The 20,219-nt window shown below is 50.9% G+C and overlaps 1 protein-coding gene across 2 annotated transcripts in view; it reads right to left on the bottom strand.

Annotated features, from left to right (window-relative positions):
* Positions 1 to 18,111, bottom strand: part of LAMB3 (laminin subunit beta 3) — a 39,205-nt gene extending 21,094 nt beyond the window's left edge. Inside the window, exons 1-6 of one of the 2 annotated variants that reach the window (XM_055319356.1) lie at positions 17,415 to 18,111; positions 16,050 to 16,114; positions 15,093 to 15,247; positions 4,750 to 4,864; positions 4,144 to 4,217; positions 198 to 389 (exon numbers count right to left, since the gene is read on the bottom strand). In XM_055319356.1, the coding sequence (XP_055175331.1) occupies positions 198 to 389; positions 4,144 to 4,217; positions 4,750 to 4,864; positions 15,093 to 15,247; positions 16,050 to 16,077 (564 nt within the window). In that variant the 5' untranslated portion in view covers positions 16,078 to 16,114; positions 17,415 to 18,111. Of the gene's footprint in view, positions 1 to 197; positions 390 to 4,143; positions 4,218 to 4,749; positions 4,865 to 15,092; positions 15,248 to 16,049; positions 16,115 to 16,285; positions 17,094 to 17,414 lie in introns of those variants that run through there. The other variant, XM_055319357.1, reaches the window with a different exon arrangement.
* Positions 18,112 to 20,219: the final 2,108 nt, after the last annotated feature.

Below are 20,219 nucleotides of genomic sequence, written 5' to 3'. Positions count from 1 at the left end.
GTAGCAAAGGGGACAAGTGGCAAATATTCTGAGCGTGGCCAGGGAGCAGGAAAGCTAGCAAGGAGTCATCTGGACTCCAGATGTTGGGGAACTGTGTGAGCAATGTGATGTCAGAGACCTCACACACACACACACACACACACACACAAACTCACACACACAACATGTGCCTGTTTTTCAGAGTCCCCTCTACCTACCTTCCCCCCTTCCGGGCGCCCGTTAGGCCTCTGGGGCAGGGACTGGCACCGAACATCCTGCCAGCTCTGAGGCCGGCCCTGGCGGACCCGAGGGAAGGCGGAGGCGCAGTCGGCAGCCAGGTACTGGTACACCTGCCAGGTGTTGCCGAAGTCCGAGGAGCGCTCAATCAGCATCCCAGCGGGCATGGGCCCCTGCAGAGACACAGATAGGGTGGCTGCCTGAGTGACTGATGGGAAGGGGCCACCAAGAAAAGCTCAAGATGCACAGGTGGTTCCTGAGAATCACAGTGAGGGCACGAGAGGGAGCAAGGCCTCGGGTCATCCCTGTCCAATGCTCCTGATAGACACTGGCCCCATCAGATTTTCCCCAGGGGAACCAAGGAGACCAAGAGAAGGTGATCTACATTCTAGACGAATGGGATTCCCAGCTCAGCCCACCACCCAGGTGGCCAGGGCAGAAAATTAGCCCGTTACACTTCCCACAGCCAAGTGTCCGGGCCCTCCAAACCTCTCTCCCCACTCCCCTGGGGAGGTCTTCCTAGATGACTACCTGACTGTCACTCCTGCTCGAGCCCCCTCAATGGATCTGGATTAGCTAATGATGAAATGCAAACTTCTCCGCGTGACATTGTGTGTTTCCTCCCTTGGTGGTTTCACCCGTCTCTCGGGGTTCTCAATGCTGCCCCTAGGCTGATGGCTCCCAGCTTGAGCCACCACCTCAAACATGGCTTCATAAACCCAGCCTCCAAACCCTCATCCCCCTCAACTCTCCAGTAGGTGCCACCTGAATTTCTCTTGTTGTTCACTCTTACCTTGGTGACACCCACCCCCACCCAGCACATAGACTGTGTCACTCTTCTGCAAGAAACCCCAGAATCACTTCCCACTGTTCTTTATTTTTCCCAGCTTTATTGAGATAGTATTGACATATATACACATTTAAGATGTGCAGTGTGGGGATGTGACACGTGTAAGTACTGCCGAAGGGTTACACACCATCCCCTCACATAATTACCATTTTCTGTGTGTGGTGGTAACACTTAAGATTTCCACTCTTAACCACTTTCAGGTATATAATACAGTGTTACGTAGTCACCATGCTATCCATTAGATTTCTAGAACTTACTCATCTTGCCGCTGGAAGTTCATGCCCTTTGACCAACATCTTCCCATTGGGCCCCTGCCCCCAGCCCCTGACAAGCACCATTCTAGTCTCTATGGCACGAGCTCAGCTTTTTTAGATCCTGCATATGAGAACACGTGGTGTTTTTCCTTCTTTGACTTATTTCACGTAGCAGAATGCCCTCAAAATCCACCTATGTTGTCACAAAAGCCAAGACTTCCTTCTTTCTTAGAGCTGAATATCCCATTGTGCACAGATCTATGGCTATAGATTGCATTTTCTTTGTCTCTGTTCATCTTCTGATGGACACTTAGCTTGTTTCCATGTCTTGGACTATTGTGAACATGAGGGCACAGGTATCTCCTCGAGACAGTGATTTCATTTCGTTCTGATATATAGACCCAGGTAGAATTGTCAGATCGTAGGGTAGCTCTGTTTTTAGTTTTTGGAGGAACTTCCATATTACTTCCATTCGTGGCTGCACCAATTGACATTCCCACCAACAGTGCACAAGGGCTCCTCTTTCTCCACATCCTCGCCGACTCGTACATCGTGTCTTTTGGATCACAGCCGTTCTAACAAGCACGAGGCAATGTATCAATGTAGTTTTGATTTGCATTTTTCTGATGATTAATGGTGTTGAGCATCTTTTCATTTGCCTACTGGCCATCTGTGTGTCTTCTTGGGAGACATGTCTGTTCAAGGCCTCTTCCTTGCTCTTCTTGAATGAGTCCGAACTCCTGCCCAGGTCCCATGCTATGTGGGCCTGTCCTCTCACCTCATCTCATGTCCCATACACCTTCATCTTTGCAAGCTCTCAGCTGCATCATATGCTCCTTCCTTCCTCAGAACCTTCGTTCAGATTGTTTCTTCCAGCTGGAATGTTCTTCCCCCTGGTGGGTTCCTTCTCATTTTTTGTTTTCAGCTTAAATGTCACCTCCTCATGAGACTCTTTTGTACCTATGTAGCACACATTCTTCTGCCCACACTCTGCCCACCCTACCTCATTCTAGCCTTTTGTTTCCTTCATAAATGTCACTACAATTCCCAATCATTTATTTGTTGGCTTACTCCTTTTGATTCCTCTCCCACTAGACCAGGGTTTTCCAGTCTTTGGCTCTGTTACTGTTTGGAGTTGAGTAATTCCTTGTGTGGGCTGTCCTGATCATCGGAGAATGGTTAGCAGCATCCCTGACTTCCATAAACTAGATGTCACTAGCACCTCCACAGTTGTGACAACCAAGAACATCTCCAGAAATTGCCAAATATCCCCTAATTAAGAACCACTCTAGTAAATGGCAGGCTCCCATCTGTCTTGTTCAAGTTGAACCCCCAATATCTAGCACACAGGAGGCACTTAGTCATTTGGTGGATGAATGGATGAAGCTTTAGTCTACTTCCCTCCTCCCCATTTATATCTGTAAACTCATTTCTCACCAGCTTATAGCCTTCCACATCCTTCCTTCTCACCATCATATACACATTTTCCCCTCTAGACCCTATATGTGCATTCCATTGCTTCCTCCCCAATTTTATACCTTCTTGCCTCTTTTCTCCAGGCCTTTGCATTTTATGGTTGATTGTCTTTGTCAAGAATGAACTTTGCCCTTTGCCTGGCTTAAATTAGTGGCCTTACAAAGGTTCACCTTTTCCCAGGCACATTGTCTGATTCACCCCCCAAAGACAGACCAATTGGGACACTCCTTTGTATTCCCAGCACCACTTTCTACCAACATCAGAGCACCTGTCATACCTCCTCACTGTCAGTCCTTTGTCTTCCCAACATATACTAGAGCAGTGTAAGAACCATGATTTAGCTCAATTCATCTTTCTATCCATAACATCTGGCCCCAAACCTAACATATAACCAGTGTTCGATATGTGTGTATCAAGAATGATCAAGTAAATGAATGAGTGAGTAATGAACAAACGATGTGACTAACAATATCCATCCAGATGCATGTTGCCCTTCAAAGTTGTCACCTTTAGAGACTAGGCATTTATTCAAATGATACTGCCATTTCTCAAAATACTTTTGACCTTTTCTTGAGCAGAAAATCTCAGAGCTAACTTTCTGAGTCAAGGAAGAAATTAGATCCTATTGCTTTTTATTCACAGCTCATTTTAACTCCTAAAAAATGACATCACCCTTCGTGATTATCTAATCTTATTAACCAAGCTTGCTCCTTAAATATTTGACTATTTCTGTAGAAAGAATAAAATCAAATCTCCTCTGAAAAAAAAAAATAAACGACCTGTGACAAATGAACAAAAATATTCCCTCCCAAAGAAGTATCTCAGGAGGCTAGTCTAAAAGCAGAATCCAAAAGTACTCTGAGAAGCAATAGCAGTGAATAAGTACATGGCCCACCAAGAGGGCTACTCCAAAACCCTAGCTTTCATAAGGATGGGCCAGTTATTGGCTGTCTGTTAAACTCAGTCTCATCAGCAAAATTATGAAACATACCAAGAAGACACAAATGTATAATAATTGACCAGGCCCAGTGGAATTGGTACTTGGCAGAGCTGAATTAATTAGATGGATTGAGGATGAGGGATTCAGAGAGAAAGCAGATATATAACCACTGCGTGGCCAGGACAGGGGCCTGGAGGTGCTACCATACTCCCAGGAGTGGGCCTCTGCTGTCACCACAATATAGTCTTAGAGTAAGTGTCGTCTCAGCTTGAGGAAGTGAAGCCCACCTACCATGTGGTGTCCTCACCCCAAGCCTGGCTAGACAAGGACACTATGCTCCCCATAAGCCCAAGCTCACATGGCCCAGGGTCCCCTCTCCTATCTGCTACCATCCCCAGGAAGCATACCTTAAAATCCATCAGGATGTCTTGAAGCTGGAACCTCCTATCCAGGTCCAACTGCAGAGAGACGGGGTTTACATCTAGAAGGACAAAAAGTAGAAACATTAGACCAGAGAAATTTTACCTTCATGCCCTGAGGAAGGCTCTGGACTCTACTAGGTCTGGGAAGTCAGAAACACTAACCTCAATCTTCTGATTTCCCTCTTGGAGAGGAATGGTATCAACACGCTTCTCCTTGTATTTCCTACTCATGATCCTATCTGTCCTCCACCAAATTTCCTTCCCATCACTTCTTGATGACCCTAACACACTGAAGGATTTCAACTTGTCTGTTCTACGAGCTTCATTGCTTCAACAACCTCATTGTAACCAAGTGGGGTGAAATAAAGGCATCCCTCACTCTTTTTACCCTTTCCTTAACTTCCAGCCAATTCTTCTACCTACAGGATTTGAGAGACTTCAAATATAGAGGCAGAAGGTCTGTCAACCACGCATGTCCCACCACATAAGAATTGCTTGGGACACTCAAAAGCGTTCCCGGGTACCCTCCAACCACCCTCATCCTTTGGGACCTCCCACAACCTTAGACCCCTGGAGATGGGCAGTGCTTACCATTCTGTGACTGCCACCAGCGCATAGGGCCCGAAGATGAAACCACATTCTCCACTCGGTGACTGTTGTAACTGTGAGGCAACCTAGAGTCACACTTGCAGCATTTCATCTGCCACTGTGGGACAGGGAGACGAGAGAGCCTAGTGGGTGAGGGTCCACAGAGGACATCCCCCCTGCATCCTAAGAGCCTAGAACATTCTCTCTGTGGAAATCCTACCCCCAGGGATCCACTGAGTTTCATTAATACTCTTGGAAGGATTGAAACAAGGCTTCTCTTAAAACAAGGCTATTGTTCATCTTTGAATGTAATTCTTTTGTGTCCCCCCTAACACACAGCTAAGTAGACAGTGAATAGGTGTTATTGTCAGGAAAGAGGCATGAAGTGGCATAAAAACGTTGGTACAGAGCACTGTCTCAAAGAAAAACTTGAGGGTTGCCTGGGTGGCTCAGTCAGTTAAGCATTGGACTCTTGGTTTTGTCTCAGGTCGTGACCTCAGGGTTGTGATATTGAGCCCCATTCAGGCTCCATGCTCAGGGTGGAGTCTGCTTGGGATTCTCTCTCTCCCTCTCCCTCTCCCTCGACCCCTCCCCCAGTTTGCTCTCACTATCAATCAATCAATCCATCAGAAATAAATAACTAAAATCTTTTTTAAAAAAGAGAGAAATTTGAAAAGAGTATCAAGAGCAAACAGAAGAAAAGATGAGGAACTCACTTTAATTTAGTACCGTCTATGTGCTAGGTATAGGTTATGGAGTTTTATATGTCATCTCACCTAATCCTGGAAGCTCTGTGGGAAAACGAAGTTTCTGAGCATCAGGGAGAGGGGGCACGGCAAAAGGGACAAGGGAATTTGGGGTTCCTATCCTACCTGTCGTACCTCATTTTCTAAGCTGTTTTCTCCTCTGTAGATTGGGTGGAGGTTGGAATAGAATCATTCACTCAATCATTCAACAAACAGTGTGTACTATGTGCACGACCCTGCTCTGGGCTCTGAAGTTATATTAGTGAACAAAACGAAGACCTTGCCCTCGGGCAGCCAACATTCCAGAAACACTTGGATAATCTTAAAGGTATTCCGGCACTGGCATCTGGAACTTGAGAACCTTCCCAGGTTTGGCATTCCCTACCCACAGAGAGAATGCAAGGGTCCCCAATCAAATGGAGCATTGTAGTTAGGTGGTCCCAAGGCAGGGATGCATAGGACAGGGAAAGCCACAGCCCTGGGGCTGAAAGTAAGTGGCCTTGCATGAAGATATGAAGATGGAGGCCAAAGTGGGCAGCCAGAAGGAAACAGCCTCACTGCGGGGGGGCTCCCCTCAAAACCACACCTTCCCTGGCCTGACCATGCCCTGGAGTGAGACAAGAGACAGAACCAAACCCCATGGGCTCCACAGCAGGCAGAGATCACCAAGCAAGAGAACAGGGCCAGAGGACATGGCCTTTGTTCTCTTAGTTTATGTGTGCATGCACACACACACACACGCACGCACCCCACAGAGACGGCATGACCTTGCCCCAGCTCCCCCATGCAACACAAATAAATTCTGTTTTCTCTGAGTAACCATGGTACCAGACCTTGTGCCCAGCGTAAAGAACACTGTTCGGAGGGCTCCACATTCACCCACGAGTAGAGGCACAATTTGGACAAGAGCCTCACTGGTCTGCTGCTTCTTCTGGGTGGGGGCAACTGTTCAAACACCCCCTGCTTCTGCTTTACCCTGAGGCCTCCACTCACCAGAACCAAGCTTTGGCTTCTCCCAGGCCTTCCAGCTCCTGAACCTCTGCCCTGTCCAGGGAAGGTGATAAGCTGATGTCTTAGAACGGATAGCATCTGCAGAACTGATTAATCTGCGGGTCAGTCCTGAAGGGATTGGGCCATCGCCTGGGGTCATAGAAACTCCTCGCCCAACACCCATCTTCCCACTCCACAGCTCAAACTAGGAGTTTGAACACGAAAACCTATTTAAGCCTCACAACAGCCCTATGTGGTAAAGACTATTAGTCCCATTTTATATATGTGAAAGATGAGGCTCAGAAGGGCTCATGACTTTTCTACTAGTGACTGAGAGCCAATGTCAATGTCAACACCAGCACCAACCCCAGAGAGAGGGTCCCTCACCTCCTCCACCTCCCCTCTCCTCCCCTCCCCTTCTCTCCTTCTCTCTCCCTCCCTCTTGCTTCTGCTAGGAGACCAGGTGGGTGCACTGGCATCACATGAAGCATGATAAAGGGTGACAGCCTCTGTCTCACTCAAAGGGCTTGGCCTGACCCTGCAGCTGACCATGGGGGAGCCTAAGGTGGAAAAAGCACTTTGGGAAGCAAGCTGGCTTCTCAGGCTGACCCAGCTCAGTTAACACAGAAACTGTAGATGTGTCAGTGGCTGAAATAAATACCTGAGCACTTAAAATAATCCTTTCTGGGCAAGAGAAGCCTTTTGCTGGAATCTGACTCTCCTCCAGGATCCTATTTTGGTCCCTGGCAATGAGCGTGCCCTCTCCCCACTCTGCGCAGCCTCGCGGGGGCAAACTTTTCCACTCCCATCCTCTGTCTGCACTCAGCACATGTCCCGCAGAGAGACAAGGGCCAGCTGCCTTCCGGCCGCCTGTCACCAGAGCTCTCTCCCCAGCGCTGCTGGGACCTGATCCCGGCCTGTTCCCTGGCCAACAGAACGCCAGAAACAAGGCTCTTTCTTTCCTCGGGCCTGGAGCACAGGAGCTAGAACAGCTCAACCTGGAACTGGAAATGACCTTGATGGTCCCAAAGGATGAAATATTATGTAACTATTAAAAAGACTGCTCACAGAAGGTTTTTAATTACTTGGGGTGGGGGGGGGTGTGGACATTGTAAGGTTTTATAGGAGAACAAACGTTGGGCATGAACGTATCTATGTCATGATCTCAAATATATATATTTCAAGGAATAGAAAGTGTTTGGAAGGAAATATCCAATAAATTAGGTGGAACCGTATGAAATTGCTGATATCCAGTCAACCTGACCTACAAAAACGACAACCACATGCAGCTTAAGCTAGTATGTCTGGGTAATAAAATGACAGGGAACGTCTTCCCTTATCTGTTATGCTTTAATCATTTTAAACTTTTGTACCTTGGATATATATTTGCTTTAGGGGTGCCTGGGTGGCTCAGTAGTTGAGCGTCTGTCTTCGGCTCAGGTCATGATCCTGGGGTCCTGGGATGGACTCCCGCATCTGGCTCCCTGCAGGGAGCCTGCTTCCCCCTCTATGTCTCTACCTCTCTCTCGATCTCCCATGAATAAATAAATAAAATCTTAAAAAAATATATTTGCTTTAATATTCAGGAAAATAGACATGTCTATAAAAGAAAACAAACTAAAAAATGTCCAGGGTGTGCAGTATGGGCTTTTTACCCTGCCTGCTGGCCCAGGCCACCCAGTGAGCCCAGGGGGTGCCCCATGCCCACCCCACCTTCCTTCCACGTGTGCAGGGCACTGAAGGAAGATCAGATGCCCTCATGGGCTTAAAACCTACGTGCTGCTTATCATAGAAACATAGCTAAAGGAGGGATTTATTGCAATCCTTGGAGACAAGCTAAGCCAACAGGCTCGGGACAGGTATTTTAAGTAGCTCTGCCTGTCAACCAGCTAGCTGGATGGAGACCTGAAATAGAGCCGCTTACGGCAGAAGCCCACGTGATGACAAGCTGCTAACTTCCTCTTTCCCTGTGGGCCTCAGTTTCTCTTTCTATTTATTCTTGCATGCCCCTCTGAGTATGTGTCTAAATGTGTGTGTGCGATTCTCAACACGAGGCTCTTCCCCTCATGGGTGCTACGTGCCTCCATCACTCCCGGAGGTGGAAGCTCTCAGCTGCAGCAGCCCCCCTCCCTGGGGTCAACTGGCCAACGTTCTCCTGGCTGCGCTACCTCAGAGACAAGGCATTATTATCAATTCAGCCTGTCAGGCCTCCAGCCAGTTTGGCTCCTACTTGCTCTCCATCTGGAAAGGCTGGGCCTCTTCCCTTATCCTGGAGCTTTCTAGAAGCTCAGCAGTCTGGCCGGAAGACAAACCCTCCCAGAGAGCTAGGGGGAGGGCAAAGGAGCGAGCAAGAGCCAGCAGGAGCCTGAAGCGCAGTGGAAATAGGTGGAAAAGGGAAGGTAAACGTAAATCGAAGCTCTGTGCCTTTGTAGAACATGGAGCTGACTCGAGGGGGAAATAGGAGAACAGTCTCTGGTTGTCATGGCCCAGCTCCCTCCCATGAGCGAGCCAGAGGCTGCCTGTGTCTATCTAAGGAGATAGCATCAGGGTCATGGCTGCCAGCCAGCCCGAAAGAAAGGAAGCCAGGACAAAAAAAAATCCAGCTGCCTGCAAGAAAAGCCATTCTCTCCACTTGAGCTTCCTCGTTGGTAATATGCAGGCGTGGAAAAAGATAATGAAATTCCTTCTTGCTCTAACATGCTATTAGAATTCTCCCCTACTCCAGCTTATCTGCCCAGAAGTTTAAAACACTCCAAATAAGAATGCAAAGGAAGGAAGGGAAGAAAAAAAAAGACACTAGCCAGATGCTCTACTGTAGAAATACTCCTCTCCGCGAAGTGAGCAGAAGAAGGAGCCTTTAAGGCCATCGGTCAGCAAGGCCTCCTTCAGACCTCACTGGGATCCGCAAGCCTCCACTGCTCTCGGTCAGCATATGTTGCGGGTCAAGGTCAAAAGTCCGGTTCTGCTGTGGTGCTGAGAACCAGACAGTCCCCACCCCCAGTACTGGCAGGCACTTTCAACTTCATCTTCTCTCTTGTCATGAAGTAACACCTTCACCAAAGCCTTAACTCAACACTGCTCTATCGCCACCCAAACGAAGCTCAGTAGGCTGACTTTCTGCAGCTGATTAGAGATGATGTGTACCACACACCCAGAAATTACACTGCACCAGGCTCTCTCCTGAGCACTACACATACATTATCTCATTTCACCCTTCCAAAATCTCTGAGGTCAGTATGTTACACTAAATGGTGGGTATACTCATTGACACATAGGAAAGCAAGTCTTAGAGAAGTTAAGAAATGTGTCCGAGCCCATAAAGTCGGGAAGAGATAAAGCAGGGATTTCTGTCTCAGGGTGTCTGCCTCTAAACCTTCTAAACCTTCTAGCTCAGTTCTAATTCAAGTGGTCACTTGGCAGCCACTGATCAGGGCCAGTGTTGGTTGTCAGGATACTCCCTCCTTACTTCCTGGGGAAGAACAGCTTTAGCCTCAGCCTGGACCTCTCTAGAAACAGATATTCCCCCAGACCGGAGTGCAGAGAACTGCTTTGCCTCCCTGGACCTCTGCAGTCTCTGCCAGTGACCATGGTTCCTACAGCCCCTGACGACAAAGAAGCAAAGCAGGTCTGCTAAATGTTGCCCAGAGACTTCTAGGGACCTGGACCCCAATGGGGTGAGAGATAAGGCTAGCAAAGTCTGAGATCACTCGGGTTTGTCCAGGCCTTCCCACTCCATCCTTCCCCTCTCTTCTGTTCTTCTAGCCCCATGAACCATACTCCCCAGCCCATAACCACCAGGACCCAAGAATCTCACATGCCACCAACCCAAGCTTTTTTGCTTCCTTCTGATGGCAGCACTTTCCCTCAGTGTCCTTATCCACATCTTTCTATCCCTCAAAACTAACCATCCTGGCTTTTACTTTCTTGGAACCCTTTACAAAAGCCACAGCTAATTTCCTGCTAAGCAAACCCATGCTAAGATATAACGGTTGATGATAGATTGATATGGTACCTTTCCCAAGAGTGCTTGTATTCAAATAGGGAAGGCAACAATGCTTCACCCAAGAGAGTGAATCCCCAATGTTAGGAAATTTGGAAGTTTCAGAACTGCCGAGAACTTCTGGGAAATGGGAGGGCAGACATTTTGGTCAGAGGCAGTCTCAAAGTACTCTGTGGGTAGAGGATAAGGAGCTCAGGATCTATATGAATACATCCTCTGCCTACATATTAGCCACACAAACATCCAGAAAACAGACAGTTGTCAAGCCAAGAAAGGCAGTGCTCATTGGGATGTGTGCATGTGGATGTGGGTGCACTTACATGCAAGTGTGTGTGTGTGTGTGTGTGTGTGTGTGTGTGTGTGTGTTGGGGTGGAGGGGATGTCAACTGGCTACTGCTCCTCAGCTTGTTTCCAAGAGATAAAAATGACAGCTGTTTGGTTTACACAGCTAATTAACCTGAGGAATGCACTGTGTTAAACTGTTATTAAGGCAGCTGGGTAATTAAGTTTTCGCCCAGAATGGGAGGGAGTGGGAGATAAATAAAGCATTTAGGGGGAGCAGACACAACATTGGAAGAGACATTGTCAGAAACAGAAATCAGGGCTGGAAAGCTTCCGGGCAAAATGCACTGATTCCTGGGAAGCCTGAACCAACCCAGAGATGACCGAAGGGTACAGCTCAGCCCCTGCCAGTACCTGCCTGAGAGAGACCATGATGAACCCACGGGGTCACACACAGCCCAGCCATCGCTGTGAAGCAGCCAGAGATGCGAGAGCTGAGCAAACACAAAGGCCGACTAACCCAACTCTGTCATTTCATAAATGGAGAAATGGTGTTCTAGAGAGAACCCATGAGCTGGCTAGGTCACATCCCTAATCTAAGTGTCAGAGCCAGGATCAGAACCAGACAGTCCCCACCCCCAGGCAGGGCGACTTCGCTAACCATGATTCCCTCTGGATTCTCCAACAGTCCACTGCAGACCAGACTGGCAATGGCCACCTTGGAAGCAGAGTGGGCTGGTCCAAGGATGGGTTGATTTCGACAAGTGTGCGAGTGTGTGTCCTAATCAGGGAAGAAATGCTCAGGAGTATGACTCACAGATGGGGCAGCCTCTGCACATAGACACAGATGCTAGGAGGCAAGTGTGTAAGGGAAGAGGGGATGGAACTTTTAGTGTCTTGTAGACACTAGCCCCATGGTCACTTTGCTCATTCCCTTATACAGTCCTCACAATGACTCATGGGACTAAGTGCTGTTGGTACTCTCATTTTTCAAATGAGGAACTGATGTTCAGGGAGAGCACAGAAGGGAACAAGGATGAGGGGGCAACACGGAAATGCCTTGAGCTTTAGGGAACAGTGAGTCTACCTGGGGGATAGTTAGGGACTAAAGGAAGGAGGCCAAGGAGATGGGGCCATTTTGGTAAAGAACAGCCTGGGCCCAAGCTTGGATAGTTAGAGGGCAGTCAAGGCAGACAGGCCTAGGAAGGGCAAAGTTGAGGGTGGGGTATCCAAAGACTCAGATGGTCAAGTCCGATATCCATTGTAAGGGTTGCAATACGGACCCCAAAACCACAGAAGCAAGCCCTTGAGGCTGATAGGATTTATCCACTGAGACCAAATGAGGCAGAGGACGTAGCATGCCAACACGCAAAGACTGGCCCACAAAAAGGGAGCCACCCTCTGAGATCAGGAGCTGGGAGAAACAATTTTGGAACTGGAAGGAGTCCCCACACTCCTGTAACTCCATCCCACTGAGTCCTCCTGGGGTTGAGAGCAGGGGAATGCACAGTGCTGAATGTCCAAGAGCCATAAATCTCTAAGGCACTTGCATTCACGCTACATCAGTGAAGCAGGCAGCAGGTGCTGGGTGAGGTTATGCTTGGCTCAGGGCTCGCCATGTCCTGGAAATAGAACGGAGGCACTAACCAGAAGCTTCGACTTAAGGAAAGTATATATATACGGGGGCAGGAGCTGGTAGGAAAGGAGTGAGGGGGAGAAGGGAGAGGGGTAGACACCAGGAATAGAGCTCCGCATCATGCCTCATCTCCAGCTGGGGCTGCCCAGTACCCATCCACCCCCATCTCTAAACTACTCAGAAAACTCAACACTTGTGTGTTTCCAGCAGAAGTTTGGGGCCCCAGCACACACCCAAACCCTCCCGACAGCACACGGAGGTCACAAGCGCCACCACATGAAGCACTGTGAAAATTAATTGAGGTAATTTTTATAAAACTCTGAGCATGATGTCTGGGACACACATGTGCCTAATAAAGTATAGGTGCTAAACATCTCATTTGATAATAGAATACATTAAACTTAAAACTGAAATTGGAAGTCAGCAGAGTTAAAATATTGATTTCAAATCTTCATCACAGCGCCACCACTGTGCCCAGTGAGGATTCAGGATACATCTGCGCAGAGCCCTGGAAGTGACTCCGAGCCTTTAGCGTAGGTCTTCATTGCTGTCAACCAATAGCCGCTAGGAGGTTAGCAGGTAAGGAAGAGGAAAGGGGAAATGGAACAGGGAGAGGTGGAAGGTAGGGGGACAGAAGCTGGCTCTCGGCAGTCAGCTCCTTCCCAAAGAAACTTGGGGCCAGGAGCAGACCTAAAGACCCTTTCGTCTAACGCTCACTCATGGAAGAGGAAGTTAAGTCTTAGAGAGGGCTAACAGCTTGCCCAAGATCACACCACGAGTTAGTGGTGGTAGCCCTGGGGCTACACACCGTCTTCGAGATGCGGTAACCTCTACTCTTGAAAAGAGGTTCATGGCTTTATTCCCCCTTGTAGAAAGGGGGGAAAAAAGCCAATGCATCTCAGCTTTCACAGCTGCAAAATAGCTGAGATTTATCCATCCCCAGGGTTGCAAAAGTCTAGACTTCTCTTTTGCAAGCACCGTTTTTGTTCTCAAAAGAGCGGGGAAGGGAGTTGGCACCCTGGGGCATCTGAGAGAGGCAGAGGGCAGGCCAAGGTGAAGCCAAAAGCCCAAGGCTTTGGGGACAGAGGCTGTCCGGCAGGTGCTCTGTGCTTCTTCCTGCTTTCCCTCCTAGAAGGCGGGGCAGCTCCAGGAAGGAAGTCAGTAGATGTCTCCCTAAAATTTTTAGACATGGCTCACTGGCACAAGATTTTGAGGGCATGTAGGAAGGGGGCAGCTAAAACCATTCCATTGGCCAGAAAGCCTAATGGTGCCAGGTCCCCTGATGCTCATGGAGAAATCTGGGCCCACAGGGAGTACTTGCCTTATGCGGGCCATCTTACCCAACACTGTCAAACTGGCTTTCCCACATCCAACTGGGTGAGATGAAGAAACTACAGCCAGCTCTGTTCAGCACCTCCAAAACCACTACCCAGTACCATCTGCCATTAAAGGTCACCAAAAGAACCCTGGAGACTTGAAGGACAAGGGCCCTAGCGGCAGTATCAGATGCCACCTCCATCATCCCAAGGACAAGGACAGTCTGGAAAGAGGACATCACAGAGAACCCAAGTCTCCTTTACGACAATCTCTCTCACTCGCCTTCTCTCTGTATTTCTCCCTTTCTCTCTTTTTCTGAAGAGACTAGAGACTCAGTGAAAACTACTCCCTCATACATTCCTTTGTCCAAACCTTTGGTTTCAGGGTAGAAAAAAATGGCCAAATGAGACATGCAGCCAGGAAACAAGAAAACACTGGGTGATTTCAACTTTGGTAAATACGGGGCACCAAGAATGACCTGCCTCACTGAAGAGAAAAGAAAAGAAAGCCAAAGTTTCTCCAACAAAGGTCCAGACACATGTAGAAGAAAAAGCACAACAGCTCTTTGAAAAACTCAAGTGCCTAAACAGGGAATGTTAATTGACATAGGTCAGTGTGTCTGAGTTTCTGGATTGTTCAGTTTGTGTTCTTACTTATCAGCTGAGTCGCTGAACCCCCTTGCTGGCCTCATCACTTCTTGGCCTATCTCGCTGATTTAGATCTTCTAACAGCAGTGTGGATGGTTCCCGCTTTGCCTGAGGGGACCACTGGGGCTGAGGGGCAGGTAAGTTGGCTCTTCATGCACGGCACTTGCAAAACATAGAAGGTAAACGCCAGCCTATGAGCATATATTCTCCCGTTAGCTCTGTCCACACTCATATCCCAACACCGGCCAGAGAGACGGTGGCAAACGAGTGACCAGGGCACAACTAACTCAGTTCATCCCGTGGCAGGAACACAACCCAGCGCACACATCCCACCACCTGTGCTCCATCAGCCTTGACTTGGCCTACCCCAGATGACGCATTAGACCCTCCATTCTAAAGGATCAATATTCATCTGATTGTCCATTCCCAAGACTTGAAAAACTGGCCTCCCCATGCCCGGAACACTGAGGACAGACTCCAGCTTTATCAAGCAGAATGGAGAAGAGAGCCAGTCAGCTAATTCTGAGTACGTCTTCTCTTGCCCAGTGAAGGAGAAAAGTCTTCAGAGGCAGAGATCTGGCCTTAGGCTTTTCTTGCACTGTCCACAGCTCATGGGGCTGCGGCCCTCCCAAATACACTCTAGGCATTCTGGGAGCAAATGGCAGCCTCACCCAACCCCACCCCACCTCGCTTCTCCTTTCTTGGAGGCCGCGTGGGTGGGGGCCTACCTCGCCATACTGGGTGCAGTAGGTCTCAGGCTTGGTCAATCCACAGGTGGATGAAGCTCGGAGAAACCGGGTCCTCCCAATGAGCAGGTCCCCAACAGGTGGATAGCAGGCCCCACGGGAGCAGGCTTGCTGGGCACATAGGAAGCTGGGCCAGACTGAAATTACAGGGGTGCTGGGAAATTACCTACAGAGAGGAGGCCAGGCCACCCCAGTATTCCCCCAGAGGAGCAAAAGTCAACAAGACTAGACCCTTTCCCTCACGGGTGCTCCCACTCGGTGGTGGGCCTAAGGATTGGAATCCCGATGCCGTTAGGTTAAAAAGCTGATTTCGTGTTCTGTAACCCATAACTTAGCAAGGAAAGGAGGAGAAACGCTGGCAACCAGAAACCCTGGATGATCTTGAAATGTGGCATCCATATGTGGCTTTTAGAGTCAAGTCGCAGGCACACGCTCGGCCACTAGGACACACTCTTCAACTTCTTCACTTGCAGCCTGGCCCCTGTCAGCAGCCAGAGCAGGGCCAACTGCTCACCATTTGTGCCACACTGGGAGATACCTGCATTCTTTCTGGTCCTTTATCTGCAAAGGGGACCCAGTCACAGTCTGGGACTGCCCGGCTACAATCCGCTGTATAATCAAGCTATGATGGCTCTGGAACCAGCCAGAGAGTAAAAGGCTGGGGAATTAGCTGTGCAGGTCTCTCCTGGGAACCACGAGCCACCCTCGGTAGGAATAAGAAGACACTTGGGAGCCTCTCAGGAGGGGCAGAGAATAATCTTTCCCAAAGGCTCAAAGAAGCCAGGCAACCCCCCATGGGTGCCCCAGTAGACAAGTGTTCCAAACTGAAGGACTATAGGGTGACAGATGATGCTCACACTTTGGTACACTAACTTCCTACCCATGGCAGTCACCTCCCTGCGCTATAACAGGGCCTGGAGGATGGGAAGGGACACTCACCAAGGCACAGGAGGAGGAGTGGCCTCATCTTCAGCCAGTGGGGGAATCCCCTCAGAGGACTTCACCTGGGACAGAGCAAAGCAGCCTGGATAAAACATTACAAACCCTAGGACACACTAGCCCCCTTTACCTGCGCTCTTGACCTAGGATACTTCTAGGCAGCAGGTACTTTTGCAGCCAAAAGCTTGGAAAATGCCAGAGCCTTGGACCCGTGTCCCAGCTGGCCTATGACTCACAGTGTACCGTGGGAAAAGGCCATCCCCGCCTCAGACTTCATCTTCACCCTCTGAGATGGAAGGGAGAGAGCATTGGACCCTCCCGGCCCACACGGTCATAAGGACAGTTGGGCAGCAGAAAGGGGCTGAGCCCTTTGGAGGACAGGAGCTCTAGGGACACCCGAGGCATTGCTGCTGCCCTTAGAAACAGAAGGGGCCTTTTTCAGGGCTCGGCCCAGCCAACAGGCACAAAGATAAGTGGGTCAAAGTGGCCAAGGGCCTGGAGGTGAGGCCTCTCTGCCACTGGTATGGTCTCTGATATCTCCCAGCCACCTTGAGGGTGAGGCTGTCGTGGCCACAACTCTGGGCTAAGCAGGTACCTGGGATATGACGGGCGAGCGAGGTGAGCCTGGCAAAATTTAAAAAGTGAGTGAGGATTTCACCTGAACTGGAAGCAACTCCAAATGTCTCCCACTGTGGCCCCGGGCTGTGCAGGAGGGAAGCCCCAGAGCAGGGATTCTGGAGGCTGAGGGTCCCTCCAGGAGGTAAGCAGGCCTACCCTGCGGAGGCATGCCCCAGCCCTGCTCACACAGTGCCCAACTCTGCCTCCAATGACAGCCACAAACTCCTCTGGCGGGGGTGGAAGCAGGAGGGGGATGGCAAGGTAGGAGCAGAGGGGGACCCTCCAAGTTACATACCCTTAAGTTACATACCCTAATCCTTCAAAATCATGCCTTCCAATCCCCTCCCAGAAGAGTCAGGGGCCCCGGGAAGAGACAGGTGCCCTGAGGTTGCACAGCTAATCACGGCCTGAGAGGGAAAGCCACTTTCTGGTTGTCATCCAGTGCTGTCTCTGCCCCCCACCCCCGCCCCTGGGCCAGAATCCCCCACAACGAGGCAACCAAGGGGCCCTTGGAAGAGCTCGAGCTGGGCCAGCCCACACTTTTCTACTTCTCTTTGTGCTCAGCCCCGACCTGAGGCTGCTTTCTTATAAGTCACTGAGACACACTTATCAGATGGGAAAAGCAACATTTAACCTGCCTCTGGAGGTGCGCTCACCTGCTCAGGTGTGCAGCCAGGCCCCAGCCGCCCCGGGAGACACACACAGCCCTTCCCAGGCCCTGCGGCCAGGAGAAGGCAGGTAACATACCTTGTCCCGTGCTGCTGTTGCTCTTCTTTCTCCAGACGACTTCTGAGAGCACCCCTTGAATGCGGGGTCTCCTCGCCTGGCTCCCAGTTTTTAAAGGACGGCCTCACCTCTGGAGACTCCCTGGCTGGGCGTCGCCCACTGCAGGGCAGCTCTCAGGAATCCGGCGGCTGGCACGCCCATCGGCAGGCACCGCACCCCCCACCCTCAACCCCAGGACAGGACTGGGCAAGTGCCTTGGTCTCAGAGGCCTCACAGCAAGCTCATCAGTCCTCAGCTCCCTGTGGGTGCTTGTGGAGATGGGGATGCAGGGGACCCCTGCAAACAGAAAGCACCCTGCGGCGGGCGAACGTCAGGGACTCCCGGGGGGGCAGGGAAGGGCCCTCACATCTGTGCTAGGCACTGCACTTGGCCCTTCCCCAAGGCTTATGGGAGTCAGCTTCCTCCGCTGTCCTGGACGGCCCTGGACAGAAGACCAGGTGGAGGATATGGGGTATTGTTGCCCAGACCTGTCGCTGACCTGCAAGGTGAAAAGACCCAAACATCCAAGACCCTGGAAAGCACCAGAACCCTCCTGAGGGAAAACTAAGAAAATGGAAAACCCCTGCTTTGGGGGGTGGGAGGGGCGAGGGAATCTGCTGGAGTTGTAGGTTCTTTGGGAAAGGGTCAGAGCCCAACTCACGCAAGGGAAGCTTCAGAAGAATCAACAGGAATGAACTCTAAATGCCCCCCCTCCGGCTCCATCTGCAGGTTGGCAAGGAGCCCGAGGACAGGTAACTACCTGTGAGTCACTGCCCCCGGTTCAGTAAGGGCTGGCCTCCCAGCCCCTCCCTCCCTGGGCAGGAATGCCAGCCTGTAGGGCCCGAAAACAGACCTGAAGCATAACTAGCCCAGCTTCCCCTGCCCGCCCCCCACCTGCACACCAGGCCTGAGAACACAGTTTCCTTTGTGGGGCTCTGGGTGTGCTCCTACCTCAGGGCCGCTGGACGTGCCAGTCACAGGCCTAGCCCCGGGGGCCGGTGTCAGAGGACACTCGGCCCCCAGGTGAGGGTCGGGGGGCTTTCAGAGAGACGTGGAAGGTCTCCCAGTCCAAGCTAGGCCCTCCCGCACTCGCATGGTTCTGGAACACCACTGCCTCAAAGTTTCTATGGAAAGGACACTCTTACTACCGGGCCCAGGCTACCAGGGGCTCCTAAGCAGGAAGTTCTCTACAGTTTGAGGGTTACGTCCAAGAAATTGCTTTGAGAACCCTTCAGGGGAAAATATAGGATTTTTGTGGATTAAGCTGGGCATTTCTAATCCTTAGATTTCTAACCCTAAACTAAGTTTAGATGGGCAGGGGAAGTACTGCAATTAGCAAATGGGCATGACGTTGTTTACACGCAGAACAGTTACTCCAGTAACTGGGAGCCTCTAGACTCGGGTAAGAATTCCAGCAAAATGTGGCTTAACTGGGCAAGCCAGAGTCAGTACCAGCAGCTTCCCTTCATGGGCCAGCCTGTGCAACAAGAACCCCGAGAGCCAACACCCCCCACCCCCACCCCCACCCCCACCCCAGGGTTTTGAGCCCTCCTGCCTGGTCCGTTTGTCTCCACCTCTCCAGCTCCCTGAGCTCAAGGTTTCCAAGAAGCTGCTACCCTCCTGGAACAGCCTCATCCTCTGCCCACCACCAGGAAAGAGGATGTGACAAAGAACTCATTAATAGTTAACCAGAAGAAGGAGCAGGTGTCGCAATCCCAGATCCTCAGACTAGGCAGGGGGCCTGGGGTGTGGTGGGCTGAGCACTAAGTGACTGGGGCTCTTCAAATCCCCCTCCTTCTCCTCTCTTAGGCGGCCAGGAGCCCAGGTAAATAAGCCTTCCGTGTCTCAGACTTCACAGGCTGGGGCAAGTCCCAGCAGTGGTTTGGCCTTGCAGAGGAAAATGGTAATTGCTCTGTTTGGGCCCCCCACACCCTCTGGGCCAAGTCCAGGACATCTGTTCTGCAAACCCCAAGGGGAGCGCAGGCAGCCTCACTCCTCAGGGACACTGAGCACACCCCGGGGTGGGGATCTAGAACCCCCCCCGTCTCCCTCCAACCCCCACCAGGATGGCCGGGGCCCAGACACGCTTTGAACTTCAGAACCTCATTTATTCAGGGACCAGAAGCCTAAAACAGAGCCAGAGGCAGGGTTAGCACCTGGCCAGGGCTAAAGGGCAGGTGGGGGCATCACTACAGTGCCCCAGTGTCCCCCTGTGTCCTCACTTGCCCCGCTTCCCAGCATCCTGCTCTGGAGCCCTCAGCCTCATCATCATCATCAGCAGCAGCAGCAGCACCAGCCCTGGCTCATCAGGACCCGCGCTCAGGGAAGCGGCTAGGCGCCGGATCCTTGACTCCTGCTTCTCTTGCACCCACATCACGCTACCAGGAAATGCTCTAGTTCCCCTTCCAAAGGCAGCTCCCACCCTCTGGGCCTGAGCCTCTCTCCCCAAACTTCTGCAATAGCCTCCAGCCTTCTGCAGCACACCCCACACCCCAGGCCGCATCACTCCCCCAGCAGAAGCCTGCGCTAGCTCCCCGTTAGGGTCAGGGCCAAGCCAAACCCTTAGAGTCTGTGAGGCCCTGCATGATCCCAACGCCCCCATTACTTCTCTGTCTCTGCCCCTCACTCCTTCCACTGCAGGCACAGGGCCTCCTTGCCGCCCTGCCTCCAAATCTCCAGGCTGCTGCTGGCCTGGGCCTCTGGCCCCGGGGATTCTCTCGGTCCCCTGGGCATCTGGGTGACCTCTTTCCAGGCTTCATTCAAACGCTTTCTCAATCATTCCAACCA

The sequence above is a fragment of the Nyctereutes procyonoides genome, unplaced genomic scaffold, assembly GCF_905146905.1.
Source record: "Nyctereutes procyonoides isolate TBG_1078 unplaced genomic scaffold, NYPRO_anot_genome, whole genome shotgun sequence".
Taxonomy (NCBI): Eukaryota; Metazoa; Chordata; class Mammalia; order Carnivora; family Canidae; genus Nyctereutes; species Nyctereutes procyonoides.
The sequence above is the reverse complement of the archived record's forward strand: the minus strand, read 5'-3'. Positions and strand labels throughout refer to the sequence as shown.